Source organism: Apis laboriosa, unplaced genomic scaffold, assembly GCF_014066325.1.
Source record: "Apis laboriosa isolate Shangri-la unplaced genomic scaffold, ASM1406632v1 scaffold279_cov145, whole genome shotgun sequence".
NCBI lineage: Eukaryota > Metazoa > Arthropoda > Insecta > Hymenoptera > Apidae > Apis > Apis laboriosa.
In genome coordinates this window covers 27,400-48,882 of record NW_025222632.1, presented here as the reverse complement: position 1 = coordinate 48,882, position 21,483 = coordinate 27,400, and the positions used below count along the sequence as shown (strand labels likewise).

The 21,483-nt window shown below is 28.8% G+C and overlaps 3 protein-coding genes across 3 annotated transcripts; 2 read left to right on the top strand and 1 right to left on the bottom strand.

Moving 5' to 3' along the window:
- Positions 1-652: 652 nt before the first annotated feature.
- On the bottom strand, positions 653-5,831 carry LOC122714033. Its single transcript, XM_043935018.1, has 6 exons — positions 5,574-5,831; positions 4,875-5,106; positions 4,342-4,716; positions 3,715-3,855; positions 2,063-2,289; positions 653-832 (listed from the first exon to the last, which is right to left on the bottom strand). Exons 1-6 carry the CDS (start codon positions 5,829-5,831, stop codon positions 653-655), a joined length of 1,413 nt encoding a protein of 470 aa, XP_043790953.1.
- A 14,234-nt stretch (positions 5,832-20,065) lies between these two features.
- On the top strand, positions 20,066-20,791 carry LOC122714044 (SNAPIN protein homolog). The gene is made up of 2 exons (XM_043935033.1): positions 20,066-20,217; positions 20,363-20,791. The coding sequence occupies exons 1-2, from the start codon at positions 20,066-20,068 to the stop codon at positions 20,688-20,690; spliced, it is 480 nt and encodes a 159-aa protein (XP_043790968.1). The 3' UTR covers positions 20,691-20,791.
- Positions 20,690-21,471, top strand: LOC122714043 (methyltransferase N6AMT1). Its single transcript, XM_043935032.1, has one exon. The coding sequence runs from the start codon at positions 20,820-20,822 to the stop codon at positions 21,456-21,458; it is 639 nt and encodes a 212-aa protein (XP_043790967.1). The 5' UTR covers positions 20,690-20,819; the 3' UTR covers positions 21,459-21,471.
- Positions 21,472-21,483: the final 12 nt, after the last annotated feature.

Sequence of the window (21,483 nt, the reverse complement as noted above, 5' to 3'; positions counted from 1 at the left end):
TACACGCAAAAAGAAAAGAAAAAGAAAAAAAAAAAAAAAACGAACTTACTTACAAAACGAGGCTACACGAATCAACATGTAACTCAAAGATCATTGTTTTACGAACTTTCTGTGATAATTATTAACAATCACTAAATACAAGGAAAATCGCTAGTTACAAGCAGTTGAGAGGAGGGAACGAACGGGCAAGATTGGCAAATAAATGGACGGCTTTGAGATGATCGCGACTGCGGTGAGTAGAGAAATATTATATAGGCGAGGCAGAGAGATTACGGATCGAAGAAGCAAATAATGTAATTGATCTTGTCTTAACCGTTCTCCAATTATTCCCGACGGTGTGTGCCGTCTCGATCTCTCGAATTAAATAATTAAAAAACGACGGATGACGGAAAAACAGGCGAAGAATTATCGCGATTGTAAGAAAAAAAAAAAAAAAAAAAAAAAAAAAAAATAACGTTGCTCGGTTACCACGAAAATCTAAGCGCATTGTTATTTTGTATGGTCCCATGCGTTTTTTCTAAGATAACGACGACATCGTTAACACACGATAATGATGGTGATTAATAAAAATAATTTGAAGCACACGTGAACGCGTGTCCTCTTCTTCTCTCCTTCTCCTCCATCGTCTTTCCTCGCTCTTTTTTCCTTTTTTTCAGGAATTGTTCGGAAACTCGCCCACCCGTACGCTTGCATCCCCGGCCGCTGCGCGCACCAAGTGCAATCGGTGCAATTCCTCGGTCCGTCGCATGTCCTCGCTCAACGCTTTTATCCTCAGCTGCACCTCTTGGATCGCCATCTCGGCAATCTTTATTTTCAACCGTTTCTCCTCTGTCTGCAACGAACGATCTTTGTTTCTTACGTCCTGTTTTCTTTTTCCTTTTTTTGTTTTTTTTTTTTTTNTTTTTTTTTTTTTTTTTTTTTTAATAAGGTGACCATACATAATTTTAAATTTCTCTCGAATTTTCGTGATTTTCATTCGATTCCAATTTTATTAATTAGAGATCTAGAGATGATTTTGAACGTGTATAATAATTGCTCTTATCACAGTGTGTCTACTTGTAAGAGATATTCTCGAGAGCAATTGTTGCAAGAAATATATATTTGCATTATGAAATTATTAAGATAAAGTATTTTGTTTTTGGATCTTCGAGTTTCTAAAGGCACGTGCGTTCAAAAATTGAGTTTCAGTTTCAGGAAAAATTGGCTCATTGGTATAATTGACGAACGAACTCCAGTCTTGTCCAATATTGTCCTGATTCAGAATTCATAGGTGCTCGAGATAAAAAATAATAAAAAATTATCGAGCATTTTTCGATCGAATTTTGCAATTATTCGATTATGCTAAATGAATTCTGCTCGCACGAATGTTTATCTTTCATCTTATTACGAAATATATACGCCGATGCCTTGCTAATGTGTAAACAATTGAAAGTGGATGTTATGCCGCTGACATGCTGTTAAATGGACGACAGTTGTGAATATGCCGATCATTTACCGATCAGTTGCCGATCAGATGTTGTGCTGTCAAGTAGGCGACTCAACCTACTTACTTACTGCTTCTACTTCAATATTTATTAAATTCATTTCATCTTGATTTAATCGTTTTGTTATTTTTATAATTTTTCGTTTCGTTCACATTTTCAACTTGTTTTTTTTAACAAATGTCAGCTCATCATGTTACACACCTCGACGCTAAATTATCACGAAATCTGATTCGTTATTCGAGTTCAAAGGTTTAATTGAACGGATTGAATACAGCTGGAAAAAAAAAATAATAAAAACTATGCGAGCAAATTCTTGAAACTTGCTTTCACACGATAGTTAATATTAAAAATGTAAGGTTAATTTCGAAGAGTATAACCGAAAGACAAAAAAAAAAAAGGAATATTAAATTCTTAAAAAGAAAAAAAAGTGTGATACAATTGAAATCGTGACACAATGATCCTCTGCTAGATTAAGAGAAAAATTATCAAATTTTTACCATTACCATTAATTCTTCGTTCAAAGCAGTAAGGGGACATGGTCACCTTATTTCCTAACAAGAACCTCTCGACCAACTTACTTCCAGCTGCTGCAATAGCAACCTATGCTTCAGCCGATTACGATAATCCGTTAGAAAGACGTAGCCCCTGGATTCGAAACGATCGTTCCTAGGTCCAGAGTTTCTTGCTTTAACCGCGCCCCCCTCGTTCTCGTCGCTCTCTGTCGCAACGAAATCCTCCTTCGGGAATTCCCCGATCTGTTTCTCATCGTTCGCGTTACACTCGAACGAATCGCATTCCTCGCTGTCTGAAAATATATGTCGTATTTCGAAGAATTAATTTACTCGCACTCCTGTTTAATACTATCAAAATTAACATTGGTCCAACGATTTTTGATCTTTCTTCTTTGCAATTAATTTCATTACTTTTATCTATGTATCGTTTATGTTGTTAAATTTACTAGAATAAAGATTGCAATTATTTTTAATATGATCGAAAGTCTAAAATTTTTGGATAGATTTTCTATAACATTTTCTATAACATTTCTTGCACGTAATAGGGTGAAGGATAAAAGAGAAAGGATCTTGAAGGTTTGAAGTCATAAAGAAATAGATCGTGGAAATTGGCACAATCTGAAGAAATGTTATCGAAGTTAAGATTTCCAATCTTGCGATAGATTTCTAAAAATTTTGAAGCGTAATAAATTCGAAACGATTGGAAGTGTTTCAAATCAGATAATGTCGTTTTAAAAATTGTAATTTCAAAAAAATCATATAAGAACAAAAGTTTATACTAAAATGAAGAATATAACGAAAGATTGCTATTAGAAATTAAAGAATTTCTTTCCCACTATAATAGGAGAAGTTAAATGAAAGGAATTGCAATTATTTATTTCTTTACAGTGAAATGTTTTAAATGAAAAATGGTTGGAAATATAGAAAATCAAGATCAAATGAATTTTTTAATTCGAAAAGACAGGAAATTTGCTGGAAGAGAGAGTTAAAAGTTTTTCTTTTGAAAACTTTTGCAAGATGACCATAATTAATAACATTTACTCTTAATCAGAGAGCAGCTCAATTGATGAAATTTGAAAAATTAAGAAAATTGGCAGAAAGATATGAAAAAAAAGTTACTTTTTTTAAGTAACTTTGATATGATTAAAAAAAATATATAAACAAATTTATATTTATGTTAGAAATATTATTTAAAAGGATATGTAATAAACGACCAGAAAAGTTCAAATTTAAGAGTTGATTCTAAAGATCAAAGCAAATGCAAAAGTTGATGTGCAAAAATGATTGAGTCCATTCAAACTTACTTTTCAAGTCTCTTCATCTCGTTTTATCTAGAGCAAGACTTCAACTTTTTGCATACCAACTTTTCTGTTTGCTCTAGCCTTTAGAATCACCTTTTAAATTTCCTAAACTACTTCGTCCAAACTTTGCACGAATCACGTACTAAAATTTTCAAATCAAGAATGTTAAATATTCTTATAATTGTTATTCTGAGAAATATATATATACACAGACTGATTCGTAAATTCGTGATACAAAAAGAAGATTTTAAAACTCGAGAATAAGAAGAAAATCAAGCTTGAATATTTTTCAATGGTATTTTTTCTTTTATGTTGAGTCCTAGAATCCTCTCCATCTCGCTTGTACCACGAATTACGAACCATTCTGTATATAATGGTAATTTTAGACTTCTGCCTGTTCACTTCATTCCATCTTACTTTCGTTTAAACGCACACGATCCCCATTGCGCTCCATTACATCGCGATAACCGAATCCTGTCACGTGGGCAGCGTTTGTACCATGCACTTTTGTCGAATTTGTGCAAGTGGATTTCTGAGATCTCTCGTTCCATAGAGCGTCTGCCAAAATATAAAAGATAAGTACTATACCGAAATTCGCAATAAGATTCGCATTAATTCCCTATTATGATTTTATAATATTTTATAGATATTTTAATCGAATCGTTTATTAATGATTATCTTTGAAACATCTTTGAAGACTTTTAAAAACGAAAATATACAAAAATACCAATGAAAGCTTACTTATTAAGTTGCAAAAATAATTTAAATTACATTTCTTTTTCTGCTTCTCCCAATGAAAACTTGGATCTCTTATAAACTCAATAAATAAACACTAAATCGCCATACATGCCAAACTTTTTTGTATCTTTGCCTCAAGAATTGACCCTCAAAAGAGACTATATAATGACCGAACGTTAGAAACGATAAAGAAAGATTATTTAGCAGGATGAAACGAAGAAAGATATTTTTGAGATGGTAAAAAAATTCAAAAAAATTTGTTCCTTTGCTTAAAATATTATCAGTGGGAATAAATGGTGTGTATACCTGTCCTTCTCGCGGACATTGTTCCACCGCACTTCGAATGCACTTCGAGCGTTCCCTCCACCGTGCTCGTGGGAAGGTAGGCGTTATTGTTTTCAGGATATATTACGGACACGGTAACGCTGTTGTTCGAAATCTGCGCGTTGGAGACAACGATACGATTCGACGTGGTTTTGCAATCGGTGGTGTTGGCCGAGGACGACGAGGAGGAGGACGATGAGGGCGGCAGCAGGCGACTCTCGTTCACGAAGATCTCTTTCTTCTCCTCCAAACAATCCTCCTCCACGTTTGTACTCTCTAAATTATTCGCCTCCTCCATCTTGCAATCGATCGAAGCCGTCCCATCGTCGTTTCGTTCCATTTTCACCCGGGACAGATCTTAAAATTTGGCAATGTTTGTTGTATTATAATTCCCGCCGATGTGCGTATTTTCAGATTCGAGAAAAGCTTTAGGGAAATTTTATCATTTTATCAAAATTTCACGAAAATTAGGAAAATAATGGAGAAAGGATAAGTGAAAAAAAAAATATATATACCAATGAAAGCATCCGACGTATTCAATTTCCTAGATGATTCTTTATCGTCCTCGTACGTTTCACCGAAACGGCAGCCTGATTCAATAGGGGATTTCGATGGGCGATCGTTCAACGATCGAACCACCCCAGGAACGTCCGAAAATTTGGCCGGGGAACGGTTCTCTACGAAAACCTGGTATCGATTCCACTCGAGCGGCTCGGCCACCTCCGACTCTATGTACTTTTTATTTTCCTACAATTCATTAGTATATTTATGTCAAGAGGTAGTTTGTCAATTATATAGCGAGACAGAGAAGCGAAAGAAATTTAAAGATGGACGAAGCGCGAATAAATTTATTATTCCTTAATTAATTTATTTCCAGTAGAGAAAAAGATTTTCCACGAGACGAGGAAGGTTTTAATTTATTAAAAAAAAAAAAAAAAAAAAAGAAAAAAAGAAAATGACGCCGATTAAACAAAACGAAAGAGATGACGATTTCGTAATTATAACTTTCGAAAATTAAATATTCCCTCCATTCCCTCTGATTAACGATAACAAACACGATAATAAACGATTATTACGAATGTTGGCGAATAATATTTGGCGGAAGCAGATAATTTATTTTTAATTAACAGCGAGACGTCGACGAACGAATTTCTTGCGAGAAAAAGAAAAAAAAAAAGAGGACGGGGAGGGGGGGGAGGGAGAATAACGAATACCTTTCTGAACGCCGTCGCCTTCTTGCAATGATACTTGTAGTTCTGCCAATATTTCTTCAATTGAGCGGACGTCTTTCGGGTGAATCCCGCCTTCTTGAACTCGTCCTCGATCGTCGTCCAAATCTTTTTACGTGTCAACGTTGACGCGCTCTTGTCCAGCAAAGGGGCGTACTGTTTCATTATGGCCAACAAATGGACCCTCTCCTCCTTATCGAACTGATTCTTCTTCCTGTCCGCCTCCGACAAATTGCGCGGCATTTTTCCCCCCCTCGACAGTTTTGAAGTTTGAAGTATTATCGATCGATGTATATATTATCGTCCAAACAGTATCGTATCTCGGCAGATTCCTCTCGGTATGACAAGGGGTGAAAAATTTTGTTTCCGCCGATCGTTCCCGTCGACACTAAAGTGACACTCGCGTAAGATCGTAAGATCGAGGGGGAGCGTAAGAGCGTAAGATCGTTCAGAGAGACTATCACGGCGGAGACTATCTTGGCAGAAGTGCGATCGGTTTTGTTTTTTTCTCGACAAGAACGGATCGATGCGATTCGCTGCTCTTTTTCCCGACGCGTGTACAATCCTTAGTAGTTTTGCACCGTTTCCTTTTTCCCCCAGTTTTTGTGTGCGTGCACGCGCACGGAGGACAAAGGCCGATCGTTCTTCTACTCTCCACTCGCCAAGTTCGATTCCCGACGATTTTCTTACCGGTCTCGTCCTCCAACTTCTTCGATTCGAAGAAACGCATCAGAGATAAGCGGTTGTTTTTATTTATACGTATATATGTATATGTATGTATTTCATTATAATTTTTTAATTTTTTAATTTTTTAATTTTTATATATACGTATATGTACAGTCAAATTGATACTAAGCGTTGCATCGCATTGCCAGCGTTTTGTTTTGTTTTCCACGTGCGATACGCAACAGGCGGCGTTTCAAAGCGTGTCAGAGCTTGTTTCATGAATGTGAAGTCGGTTGCGTTGCAATTTCGACGGGGGAAAGCGTGGCAACGTGAAATAACGTAATTAATTTATATTTATGGTTTTTTTTTTTTTTAAAACGTATTCCAATAATAATTTTTGTAATCCAAGTAATAATAATACTTTCCTATATTTTTCCCCATTCACTCACTCTGTTCACGGTTTATTCACTACTATGACGAATCGATCATTCACCGATTCAATTGTTCAACTTGTCTTGTGTGATACTACGTAGATTTATATGTATGTATTTATACACGTATATACGTATATAAATTTTGTCAATGACCGTATTGCGTATATAACATGAAGTGCGACGAATTCGATAACAAAGCTATATTTATATTGTAATTGAATTCGTTTCTTTTATATATATATATATATATATATATATATATAGGATGATGATATATATTCAATGGGACAATCATTTGGAGGATCCACCCTTCCTTTCCATCTAAATTAAATAAAATTAAGTGGTTAATAAGCAAAAGCATTTCTACAAAAAATTCTACAAATATATTAATATCTTGTATATGGAAATGGAAAGAAATATGGATTGTTATTAATAAAATAATAAATTAAAGAGAGAAAAGGAATTAAATTTTCAAAGATATGTGAATCGTTTCGCGGATATAAATTATAAAAAATGAATCTGAAGATCTAACTACTTGAGTTTTAACGTAATGTGAGTTTTTTAGATTTTTTGGGCAGCTAAATTTTCCATAAATCCGCAATCTAATTAATCTAAATCGACGAGATAATAAGAAATCATGATTGAATCGTCTTTCACATAAAAATCGGGGTTTACGTACGACAGATGCCGACTGTTAGGCTCACGGAAGCGTTCAGACGGCAATTTTCGTGAAATTCAGAATCTGCGATTCCAATTTCGCATACCCTCGATGGGTCGATATACGGGCAGCGATTTTCTTCGAATCGAGATGGCTGATGAAACGTAGAAAACAAATGATAGCATTCACGCGACAGCTACATGAATCGCTCGTTCGCGATGGGTTGGACAAGGATGATGATACGGCATTAGTAGGGATAGGATCAAGTTCGATTCTCTGACGACGAAATAGAACAGACGTGACATCTTATGGGATTTTCCGTCACATGTTTTCAAATATCAATCTCAAAAAAAAAAAAGACCAGAGGGTTGCTTACGCCATCTAGTATGATGTGATCTAAATATGTGAACGAAATTAAATCATTCAAAAAAAAAAATTATATATCTCATAATTTTAGAAAATGAAACGAGAATGTTATCTATCCATGATTAATAAAATATGTATATAGGAAGAATATAGAAGAGCCAATTAACTCATATTATTTTTTATAAAATATATAATTGTATCATTGACATTGATTGTACAATGATATGATTATATATCAAGTATGATTTTATCTTGGTTTGATATAAATTAGAGAATCATTCTGACCACGATATTCCTCTTGCGAGAAAATTTATTCATCTTTAAACATGTATATTTGTTTAAAAATAAATAAAGTTTCCCTTTCGACGTACATTTGCAAAATGTGCATAAGCAAAAAGAAGTTACAAAGAAAATTGATGCTGAAGAGTAGATTTGAATATAAAATCCAAATTAAGAAATATTCTATCAATATTTTACATTTTCATAATAGAAAATGAAAAATAAATGATAGTTGAAAGGGAAAAGGAAAATGAAAAGAAAATAAGCGAAATAAGCTTTCTATAAAATACTATCCTACTTTATCCTATGTATTAATTATCTATCTATTTGTCTACAACTACACATTAGATTTATCTACATGATTAACACCCATTCTGCATGCATTCTAAATAAATTTTACTTAATGTTTTTTTATAATGCAATCTTTTGTTCTTGTAAGGAACAATTGTTGAGATGAAACAAGTTATTTATTAAATATTTTAAACAACTTAAAAACATTTTCATTAAATCTTGCCTATTGAAAATCTAAAAGATTCTTTTCATAACCCTATCTATATTGATATTGATATTAAATTTTTTAGGAATTTATGGTACAACATGAACCACATGTTGTACCATAGAAAATGCAAGGAAAATAAAATAAGGAAATACCAATGATAGGTACAAAATTAAATCAAAGATTAAAGGGATTTAATCGTTTAGAATGAGGAAGAATGAGGAAGACACAAACAATTTACAATTATGCTTTCTTGGAAATTAGGAATACTGTTTCATGGAACTATGAACCAGAAAAGAGAAAAGTATGTTTTAATAAAAGGAAGAATACAACAAACACTAAATGTTTATAAATCCGACCTATCAGAAAGCTAAATAATTCTTCGATTCTATCTAAAAAATGAAAGATTTATCCCTTGATGAAAAAAAAAATTCTTCTCTTCTATTCCGTTAAAAGCTGAAGAGTTTCTATAACAAAAAATAAAACAGAATTAATAACAGAGTTAATAATAATTACAAATGAAAACGAAACGAAGACCAAATCTTCTAATCCTTTTTCTTCATTTATCCTTTTCATTTCATACCTGTAACAAACTTAATTACTGGATTAAATGATTGAATTTATAATTAATTAGAAAATAATTTATATTTTCCAATTAATTATAAAAAAAATATTATCAATTTGAAAAAAATTCAAATTATATTAAAAATAATTTATAATTTTAAAATAAAATTATTCATAAAAAAATATGTTTTTAATAGTATTTTCAATAACAAATGCTCTCAATAAGGGAGTGCTGAAAAGAAAAAGACGAAGAAGAGGTAACCAGAAGGGTTACTACAATAACTATCCACTCAATATAAACCCGAACAAACCGTGAGTGGAGTATTTCTATTCTTTTCGCAACACTAATATACTAGAGTCTCAAAAGAAAACACGAAGAGTGCTTTATTATATTTTTATATTCAAGAATGAAATCCTCGATCAACAAAACAAAAAAAGAAAAAAAAATATAAAAGACTCGCGAAACCATATTCCGTCAATAAAATATTTTAACTATTTACGAAACTTTAATAAACTAATTTTTGCACTCATATTTTATTATAGACGCAACACTAATAGCGGAAGTTTGCAGCCATAGTCAGAGACTGCCGTCGTACATTCACCCTTTGTACAGCCTTTTTGGCTGTAGTAGGTGATTCAGGAACATACTTCCACAGTCCAAGTGGAAGAGATATGGGCAATTTTAGGCAAATAAACGCAACACTACTATAAAAAACGCGATCTTTCATCAACGCAACACTAATTCTTCAAGTGAATTTAATATAAAATTTATTATTATTTTATAAATCTTAAAAGTTACTTTAAATATCATGATATCATAAATCATAATTATATTATAGAATAAAATCAAATTTATATTAAAAGAATAAAAGAAATAATAAAAAAAATAGACTAATTCATAATGAAAATAATTAAAAGCAACCGCTATATTCTGTTCAACGCAACGCTAATAATAAACGCGATTATCATTTTATCGCAACTCTAATTCAACCCGTTATTTATCAATCGCAACACTAATGCAAAACCGCGATTTGCCCATGATGACTGGATGAACGATGGGCCAGCATGCAAATTGGCCAGATACGATACAACAACATATACTACGTATTACTAAAACGAGCACAATGACAAAGTAGTAACAATGACTTCCCATTCTTTGGACCCAGACTAGATCCAAAAGATGAGAAGCCATTCGTTGCAGCCCCTCTTCGTGACAGTTTGTCGAGGCCTCTTCGGTCTTCCTCCTTCGGGCGCAATGCCCGCTGAAACTTAAATCTAGGCTCGAGATTCACTAATCGCAAACCAAAGAAAAAAAGAAAAAAAAAAAGGACTAAATCGCGGAAGCTAAGTGCATGGACGACCAACGAACGCAATGATCGTTCTCCGTACATGCACAGAATCTCGAGCGCAACGTTCGTTTCGAAAGCACATCACGACCGCGACCACGAAATTCGAAAAATCGACGAGCAAAACCAGAGACGAATGGCATTGTCATCCATTCGTTTCAGCTTCGCCCTCGATTTCTCAAATTTTATTCCCTGAAACAGATTGTCACGCGAAAACGCGCCTACCCGATCAGAGACTGTGACAACCTGCCCGGCCCTACCTACTTATAAATTAACAGACATACCAGAAGTATACTACCTATCCTACCTAGCCCTATATTTAAAAAATATGGCAAAACAGGCATACCAACACATTCATCCCACGATTCTCACACATAACACTCGGGCGCAAAAGCCTACACTAGGGAAAGCGTCCCGGGACGCCTCCGACACCCGAGCTTGGCACACTACTCGCATACTCTAACTTTACGTACCATTTTCCTGAAATCGACTGACGATGGCTAGCGACCATTGCGTGAAACGCGACAAAAACGCGTGTATCTACATTTTAATTGTGAAAATTTATGAATACGTAATGTTTTCTAAAAGATTGCTCACTAGATTAAATGGTACCATCATTTTGAACCAAAATTACATCATTATTCTAATTTTAGATTAAAGATTAATAATCTTGCATATTAATTATTTATTAATAGTTAAGTTATTCGCAATTAAACATTGCGAATATGATTGTAAATTCTGATTGAATAGTGAATGAAATAATATGATAAATGAAACGACGCAATTCCACAGCCTAACCATACATACACAATGTGAAAAGTACGTCGTGCACGATACACTAACGCATCATCAGTCGCTAAAAAATTTGTATTAGCTTATGAACTAAAGTCATCATATCCATTGCCTCTCCCTCACTCAAGTAGCACCTGGGCACGTGAGTGAGATCCTGACAATGAACATGGAAAGGGTTAAATCTGAAAATCCTGAGCTAAAAATATATTAATATATCCATTTTGTATCTAACGGGCTAATATTCTTTGACTTTGCATTATATATTTCAAATTATATAATTATATAAATTATATTATATATTTCAAATTATTTGTGACTCTATTTTATATTTTATTTCATTAATTGAGCCAAGTTATTGAATCAAGTTAAGTTAATTGAATCAAGTTATTGAAATTTTAGCATTATTAAATTTTTAATATTGAATTTAAAAAGAAATTAGAATTCATTGTAATTTAATATAAATATTAATAGAAATACTCTCAGGCGATTTCTTCATCAGAGCATATTTTTAAAATCAAAAGAATAATATTCAAAACTTACTGCTCTGATTCTAAAATCTGCCTGTCGCGATGTGTCTTCTTGCACAAAATTTAATTCATATTTGTACGAATAAAAATTGAACTTTACCATCTACCAGTGTTGATAATCATATTCAAGTTATATGAAATTATTATATGACAATAATAATCATAATAATGAAATTGATCAAATAATTTAAAATGTTACTCTGAAGGATTTTCAATTGTAAAAATTCAAATTAATTATTGTATTACACTGATAATTATATAATAATAATAATTATTATATGTTTTGGCATTAGAAAATTACTAAACATTTTATATCAATCAAAAACGCGAAGCGTAAGAAGACCCTAGCCTAAACTAATAAATAAAACACAAAAAAAATAATTGTTACTACTCGCGGGTAATTATTATAAATAAATACCCGCGGTCATTGTGCTCGTGCAAAATTCTACGTATACAACCAATCACTCGTGTCGATTTGGATCTTTCATCCTACGACATGATTGAGTGACCGGAGGAACCAAAAAGCATGCGACTCACCATATGATGCGACGAACGCCTTCACTCTTATTGTAGTCCGGAAGTCATCGAGAAGAAGGTTGTCATCAGGACGGAAGAAATCTGTGACAAAACGTCATAATTTAAAACACGGTTCTGGTTACTTGAAAAACTTCAAATACGAAACTATTAAATACGCAATAATGATATTGTAATTCCATTTAACTTCTATTTAGAAGAATAAAAACTTAGATAGATAAAAGATTGATAATTACCTCTTCGCGTGATGGATGATCGCCTTATTCTCTTGAGAGAAGCACTGAATCTACCCTGTACCGAAAACGAATATTTAAAATAAAAAAAAAAAAAAAAAAAAAAAAAAAAAAACTAATAACGCGACCGTATAAATTATAATCGGCGAACAAACACTGATTCTATCTTCGCGTTTGATTATTCTAATTAAAATTTAATTTTAAAGAGCTATTGTGCTCCAAAAAATATTCAAAATACTATGACGAAGCAAACACTGATTCTACTAACCACATTGCGCGTGGTCACAAATATTTTTTAAGACTCAAGTCCAAGAAAAATCTTCATAAAGATCATCGGCATCTGTGAAATAAAATATGAAAAATGAAATATTGTATTGTAATTTTTTTCTTAAAAATATAATATTCGTTATTTAAAATCTTGGAATAATAAAAAAAATAAAACTATATTTAACTTTAAACATTAATAATAAAAAAAATTAAGTTTTTAATAAATTTTAATAATAATAAAAGTATGAAATTCTAATCTAAAATCTAAAAAACGAGAATCTAATGATTCTTCTTACCTCTTCGCGTGGTGGATGATCGCCGTATTCTCTTGAGAGAAGCACTGATTTTACTCTGTACCGAAAACGAAGAATATTGAGAATAAAAAAAATTAAAAAATAAAAAACTAATAACGCGTCCGTATAAATTATAATCGGCGAACAAACACTGATTCTACCTTCGCGTTTGATTATTCGAATTAAATTTAATTTAAGAGCTGTTGTGCTCTAAAAAATATTCAAAATACTATGACGAAGCAAACACTGATTCTATTAACCGCATTGCGCGCGGTCACAAATATTTTCTGAAATTAACATTAAATTAGTAGAGGGGAGGGGAATGATAGAAGAGAAGGAAATATCTTTTTGATATTTTTCTTCTTCTTATCGAGCATTTGTTCTGAAAATACCGCCTTTTCATTTTAATTGATTATAAATTATGTAAAAATATTACCAATTATTTATTAATATTTGAAATTTAATAATATATTCGTTATCAGATTGTAAAATTTAATTTCCAATGATAAATCATTAAAGTTTCTCATAAATTTTTAATTTTTTCACTTTCTTTCTAACTAAAACGTAATTTTATTACGAATTGCTTAACAACAATCATTAATAATTCAATAAAATAGAATAAAAATTTACATACATACGAAATATAAAATTTTACCACCAAAGAAAGTCACCAAGAAAGACATGGCGTCCATATTGGAATTTTTCCCGCCTTTTGAGAACTATCATGATGTTACCAATTAAACCTGTACAGAAAAAAAATCAAAACTTCTATACAAATGAATAATATATATGAAATTAGATTATTATTAGAACAATCGAATCAAATAACAATTTATATAAGTTATCTTAATAAATTCGACACTTGAATTATATGATGAATGAGGAACTCAAAATGATAGCCATCAATTATCAATTCTAATAATAAAATATTGAATAAATATGTATTAATTAAATAAAAACGCACAAATGATAAAAAAATAACTACACAAAAAAACAATATTCAACTATTACGCACTAAATAGAATATACGTCTCGAGAAAATTTCGAACGTCTAATTGCCACGACGAATCAACGAATAATGTCACTTTACTGCGCAATTCGACTTTGCGCATTGAATGACAAAATGGAGGGGGAATACGCTCGACAAGTCGAAACATGTTTGAACACGAATCCAATTTCCTGGAAATGATATATAATAAGAAATTTCTAGCCACGAGCAAAATATAAACGTTAGTCCAAAAAAAAGTAAACAATAAACATACACGAGACACTAGATACGTGAAACATTTCACATATATACAAAATATATATATTCGGAAAAATATGCGTCATTTCAATAATTCGATTTCACGAAATGAAATTGTAACGAATCTTAAAAAATTTCTTTTATTTTAATACGACTAAAATAGTAAAAAATAAAGATCAAGAAAATAAACGTATACGATTAAAATTATATTAAACAATACCAATATATGATTCTAAAATCTGTCTCGAAATATTTCGATAAGGGACGCTAATGACGCAATAAACGCAAAATGAACAATCGAAGGAAAAGACACAAAGATACGCAAAAAACTAATTAATTTCGTTTTCACTACACTAAATGGATTACTTAAAAAACTAAATTAGCAATAATTGAAGAATTTAATAATAATAAGAGTAAAATAACTTACTGCGTAATCCGAATTCGCGACGACACGTCCACTTCACACAATTTTCAACTGTAGACTGACGACATGCGCACTGCGTTGCGCACTGCGATGCGCACCGATTCGTCCCGCGTTTCGAATTAAGACACGTTCTGATTGGTTGGCTCTTGATGCTTATTTTTTTCATTCAAAAATCGCGCGAAAAATTGAAATATAATATAAGACATAAATTAATTCTTGTTGCTTGTAAGAATCCTGTAAAGATCTATTTATGAAAAAAAAAAACAAAAATTATTAGTAGAATTACTAATTTAACATGATAATAAAATAGTTATAATATAAAGAAAGAATTCAATAAAAAAATTAATTAAATTTACATACAAATAAAATTAAAAGTAAAAACAAAAGAAAAATGTAACAAAAAACTTAAATAAATTTATAAAAATTGAAAAAATAGAAAGAGGATAAAATATAAAACTGAATTTAATAAATTTAATAATTGAATTAAAATAATCAAAACAAACAAAGAGTTGAATTTAAACTAAATAAATTTAAGGAATTAAATTACATTAAATAAAAGAAAGTAATGTCGATATAAAAATCAACAAAAGAAAAAACATAAAAGAATATTTAACATAATTAAATCTGAAAAAAAAGAAACGAGAAAATATATTTAATAAAAGATTCAAAGAGATTAGAAAAGATTGAAATACAAGTAAGATATTTTAAATTGGAATGAACAAAAACTGAACAGAATTCTATAACATTAAAATATAACATTAAAATATAAAAGAAGAATAACGTTAAAATGAAATAAATCTAAAGAAACATAGAGAATGTAAATAAAAAGAAATTTACAGATAAATTACACATAACTTACATAAATTATTTTAATTGGAAAAATAAATATATATAAAAATATATAAAAAAAATTTACAAACAATATAGTACATAAATAATGAATAATGAAAAAATTAAAAGAGAATACAACACAAAAAGTTAACTACTATAAAATAAAAAAGAATGAAACATAAAAGAAGAATTTAATATCAAAGTTAAAAAAAAGAAAAAAATCTAAATCCAAAAAGCTAAAACAACAAAGAAAGAATTTAATGTCAGTGTTAAATTCTTGAGTTAGAAAAAACATATACAAAAAAGAAAATTTAATTGTTTTGTGAAAATTTAAATGTTTTTCTTGATTTAGATAATATTTCTCTTAAATCCTTGTTTCTTCTTTCCATTTTTTTAGACTTTTTTAACTTTGAGGTTAAATTCTTCTCCAATATTTTAATTTTCTTTTACTTCATGATAATTAACTTTTATATTATATTTATGTTTTGTTCTTTTTATGTTTTACTCATTATTTATGTATTACAATGTAAAATATGTTTCTTATATGTTGCAGCATTGTAAGATTTTAGTTAATTGTTATGTTGCATCATATAAAAGAATTTATTATGATATATAAATAATGAATAAATATAAAATCATAAGAAGAGAATATAACAGAAAAATTAATTATTATAAAGTGAAAAAGGATTAAAACCATTAGAAAAGAATTTAATTTTAAAGTTTAAAATCTATAAGAACTAAAATTTTAAAAAAGATTTTAGCATAAATTAAATGAATTAGAAAAAAAAACATAAAAAAGAAATTTAATATAATAATTAATTAAATCTAACAAAGCTGCACATAAGAAAAGAATTTAACATTGTAAATTTTGCTACATTTAATTGTTATGTTTAAATACTTTCTTATTACCTAGATTTAGGTAATATTTCTGTTAAATATTTTTTTTTATGTTTTAATTCTTTTAGATTTTCTTAACTTTGAGATTAAATTCTTCTTCTATTTTTTATTATTTTATAGTAGTGAATGTGCATCTTACATTGTCTTCTTATGTTAGTATATTTATTTATTATTCATATATTTTAAGATTAAATTTGCAAAATTTGCAATGTTGCATAATGTACATAACAATAATATAAATCTGCAACATATAAGAAAAGAATTTAATATTGTAATACATAAATAATAAAGAATAATAATGGATAAAACATAAAAGAGGAATATAATATAAAAGTTAACTGTTATAAAATAAAAAAAATTTGAAATATAGAAGAAACAACGAAAAAGAAATTAATTAATTTAAAAGAATTAAGACAAAATTTAACGTAACTATTAAATGAATTAATAAAAAAAAATCATAAAAGAAAAATTTAACATAATAATTAAGTAAATTCAACAAAATTGCATATAAAAAAAGAATTTAACATTGTAAATTTGATAAATTTTGATAAATTTAATTGTTTTTTAAATGTTTTTGTATTATTTTGATTTAGATTATATTTGTGTTAAATTTTTTTTTATATTTAAATTATTTTTTATACTAATTCAATTAATACTTATGTTAACTTTTTTTTAACAAAAAATAGAACATTATATTTTATAAAATATAATCAATATCGAAATATACATATTGTATAATAAAAATAATAACAATAATTGATATTTTTGATTAAAAACTTGAAATTTGAAAATTGAAATTCTTTAATGTCTCTATCTTTCAACGAAGAATAAAAAACAAAGAAAAAATAATTACCTCTTCAGGATGAATGATCGCCTTATTCTTGAGAAAAACTGACTCTACCAAGAACGAATATTTAAAATAAAAAAATAAAAATAAGAAACTATTAATGCATTAATTAATTAATCCGTTTATATCATCGGACAAACATTGACATAGTTTCGCGTATTATTGTAATGATATTCACTTCACGAAGCTATTGAGCTCTAAAAAAAATAAAAAATATTTTTGCGAAATAAATACTGATTCTATAGACCATATTGCGCGTGGCCACAATGATCTGAAAATAAAATTATATTAATGGAGAAAGGAAAATTGTAAAGGAAGATAAAATGTTTTCATTTTCTTTCTTTTTTCTTATCGAGTATTTGTTAAGAAAGATACTACTATTTTTAAAAAAAATTACGTTCTGAATGTTCATTATTAAAATTATTAACAATGCGTAATTTATTAGAAGTATTCGAAAATATTTGTGAAATTTTTATTCAAAATTTATAAGAAACAATTTAGTGAATCATGAATTATTTCAAAATTTTTTCTATCATCATTTTCATATTTTCATAATCAATATAATTATGAATTATATATACTTACATTTTTCTTCGAAATTAAAATTTTACTTTTCCTCCATAAAATACGAATGTCATCATGGCGTCCATATTGATGCTGTTTCCCGCCTAAAATAATCTCTACAATCGATTTATCTGACTAAAAAAAAAAATCAAATCTTTGAAATAAATATATAAAGTACATAAGATTTATTAAATTAATAAATAAAAATAAAGCAATAATCTATCGAATTTTATTTTAAAAGCTCGTAATACGAGTTAATATGAGGTAATTATAATGATCCAATAAACGAATAAAAAAAAAAGGGAATAAATTGTTCTTCAAATAATTATCAATTATAATAATATTTAATAAATAAAACAAATGCAACATAACAACAACAAAACAACAATATAAAATAATAGCATAACAGAATAATATAAAAAAAGAAGTATCAAATATATTACGCAATAAATTATTCACACTCGAAACAAAGCGTCTAACGAGTACGAGTTTCGACAACAAAATGATATTCGGTGTACCTTTCAATGTATCGAATTACAAAATGGAGAGAGATATGCTCAACAATTCGACAAGTTGAAACATGTCAAACGGTTTCACGAACGTAAACAGTCAATTTTTTAGAAAGACAATTATAAGAAATGTTTTCAGCCTTGGAACTTTGAATATACGATCATAACAAAGATAAGATAACGCAGGAGTTGAACGTCCAGATGGTCAGATTTAAGAAAAAAATATATAAAAATATATGTTTGAAATGTATATGGAATATATGTGTAAATTAATTATAATGATCAAGCTACTTCCTATGCGAATAAAAAGACAAAAGAAATTTATAGTAATTATTTTTATTCAAATGAAGAAAATCTTACCACATTTGCATAAAAACTATCGAATTTTTTTAATTTTATTATGGTATATGCAAAAATTATTGCTATATTTCGAAGCCATCCCGCCATCGAAGTTACAATTAAATAATAATCTGTAATAAGACCTTCAATTCTGGTATAATAATGATGGATTAAAAACGTATTAAACAAAGTATAATATATAATTAAACTTTAAAATCGTAATGTAACATCGTATTAATAAAAATTTTGTATAATTACGTTCTTGCCGGCAAAACAAAACCTGTCGCCATGATTTTCAACTATATACTAATGAAATGCGCAATATGATGCGCACTGGTTCGTGTTGTCGCTAGATTTTAACATCTTTTTGATTGGCTGAAATACGATTCTCATTTACTGCAGCGCGAAAATTGAAATATAATACATTATATTTTAAATTTAATTTTAGATTTTCATAAATTTAGATATCAAATTTTCATAAAAATAGCGAAAAGTAATAGAAATAGATTATTATAATTAATTTAATATAAAAATTATTCAAAAATTATTGAAGAATTTAAAAAAGTATAAGATTGAACATTTAAAATAAAAATTGTTTAAGTCTGAAATAACAATTTACATCTGAATATAAATTATTAAATTTTTGAAAAAGCTATATAATAAAAAATATTTATTTTATAGTTTTTTTTCTCTTAAGCGAATTTATATCAATAAAAATGAAAAATATAATTATATAAAAATTTCATTTACAGTATATTTAAGAAATAAAAATATATATATAATTTATATACATATAATATACATATATTATATATTAATAAGATTTTTCTAAATTTAATAATATCTTACTTAAAAATTTAATGAAAAATTAAATAATATTTTTCTTATAATTTATAGATTATGAGTATAATTTTTTGTATTAGAAAATGATTATTTATTTATTATTACATAACTTTCATGAATAAAAAGAAAAAAGCAATATTGTCGCATTAAGAATAATATTTTAAGAATAAATAATTTATTTATATGCTAAAAAATTGGAAACCATTATGAGTATTATGTTCAGAATGATTTATGAATTATTTTATAATTATTTAAATTATATATATATATAATGATAATAATCAAATCAAGAAATATAAATTTTTATATTTTGGTTATTATAAAATATTCTTATTTATTTTTTATAGTTTTCATAATAAAATTAGATTTTAATTTCGATTAGTTATTAAAACTAAAATTGTTTTTTATATTAAACCGATATTATATCTGATACGAAAATGATAAAAAGGTTAGGTGATTCTCGAATTCCTAAGAAAAAGCATTGCATATCACATCTATTTTGTATTTTGTCTATGGTAAAACATGGACGTGGATACAGCAAGTGATAATACGTCTATCGATGATAAGATAGATGATTTTTGTGAAAATCCAACGAGAGATGCTTTGACAGAAGGTCTTATGAGTCTTCTGAAACCTACAGTGGATCAATTAGATGAAAGAATTCGTGCCACGAGGTATGCAACTTTTATTTTTTGTATGTGAATAAACGTAAATATTCATAACATTATCGATATGATATCAAATTTTTTCGAATAATCAAGCAGTGATAAAATTTGAAACATTATTATGTCAATGATGACTATTCATTGATTTTCATAGGATATGTCAAATAGAATTAAAGCAGAGAATTGAATCATTGACAGAAGAATTACAACGAATCAGTGAAGTATTGCAATGCCCATTGGAAACTGATTCTTATGTTAAAAAGCTAATTAATGCTAAACATAAAATTACAATTGTCAGTAACATTTTACAAAGTACACAAGAGCGATTAAATAAAATTCATCAAGCAGTGGAGAAGAATACAGCAAAGAGAAAAGCTTTATTGGATCATAGTTCTTCATATGGAAACACCTCTAATATTTTAAATAAAGAAGAACAAGTGGAAACAGAACAAGAAACTAATATTTCTAAAGAACATGAATGAATCATAATTATGATAAATATAAGTTAATTGTGATATATCTTATTAGTTTGATATTTAATCTAGAATTTATTTAAAAAAGAAGAAATTATATAAAAATTCTTATAACAATCTATTTTCCATTAATATATCATGAATACACCGATAGTTAAATTATCGGATAAAGATTTGGAATCAGTTTATGAACCATCAGAGGATTCTTTCCTCTTGATAGATGCCTTAGAAGCTGATTTAGAGGTCCTAAAAGTTACAAAACCTGTGATGTGTTTAGAGATAGGTAGTGGATCTGGTATTATAATTACAGCATTGGCAATGGCATTGAAAATATACTGCCAATCCTACTATCTTGCAATTGACATTAATATTAATGCGTGTAAAGTTACAAAAAAGACTGCTGTGCAAAATTTGGTAGAGGTAGATACTGTACAAATGGATTTATTAAGTTTCTTACGTAGTGATTGTGTTTTCGATATCATATTATTTAATCCACCATATGTGGTGACCAGTGATGATGAAATTTTGAATAGGCAGATATTGTTTAAGTCTTGGGCAGGTGGTAAAAATGGTAGAAAGGTTATGGAGCGAGTATTTCCTAAAATTCCCGATATTCTATCGGATACAGGGATATTTTATCTATTGGTTATTAAAGAAAATGACCCTGAATACATTTTACGTACATTTATGGATTTAAACATGTCAGGCAAAATAATATTAGAAAGAAAAATAAGGGGAGAACATTTGTATATATTACGTTTTAAAAAAATAAAGTAAAATATCTTCGTCATATATGTTTTTA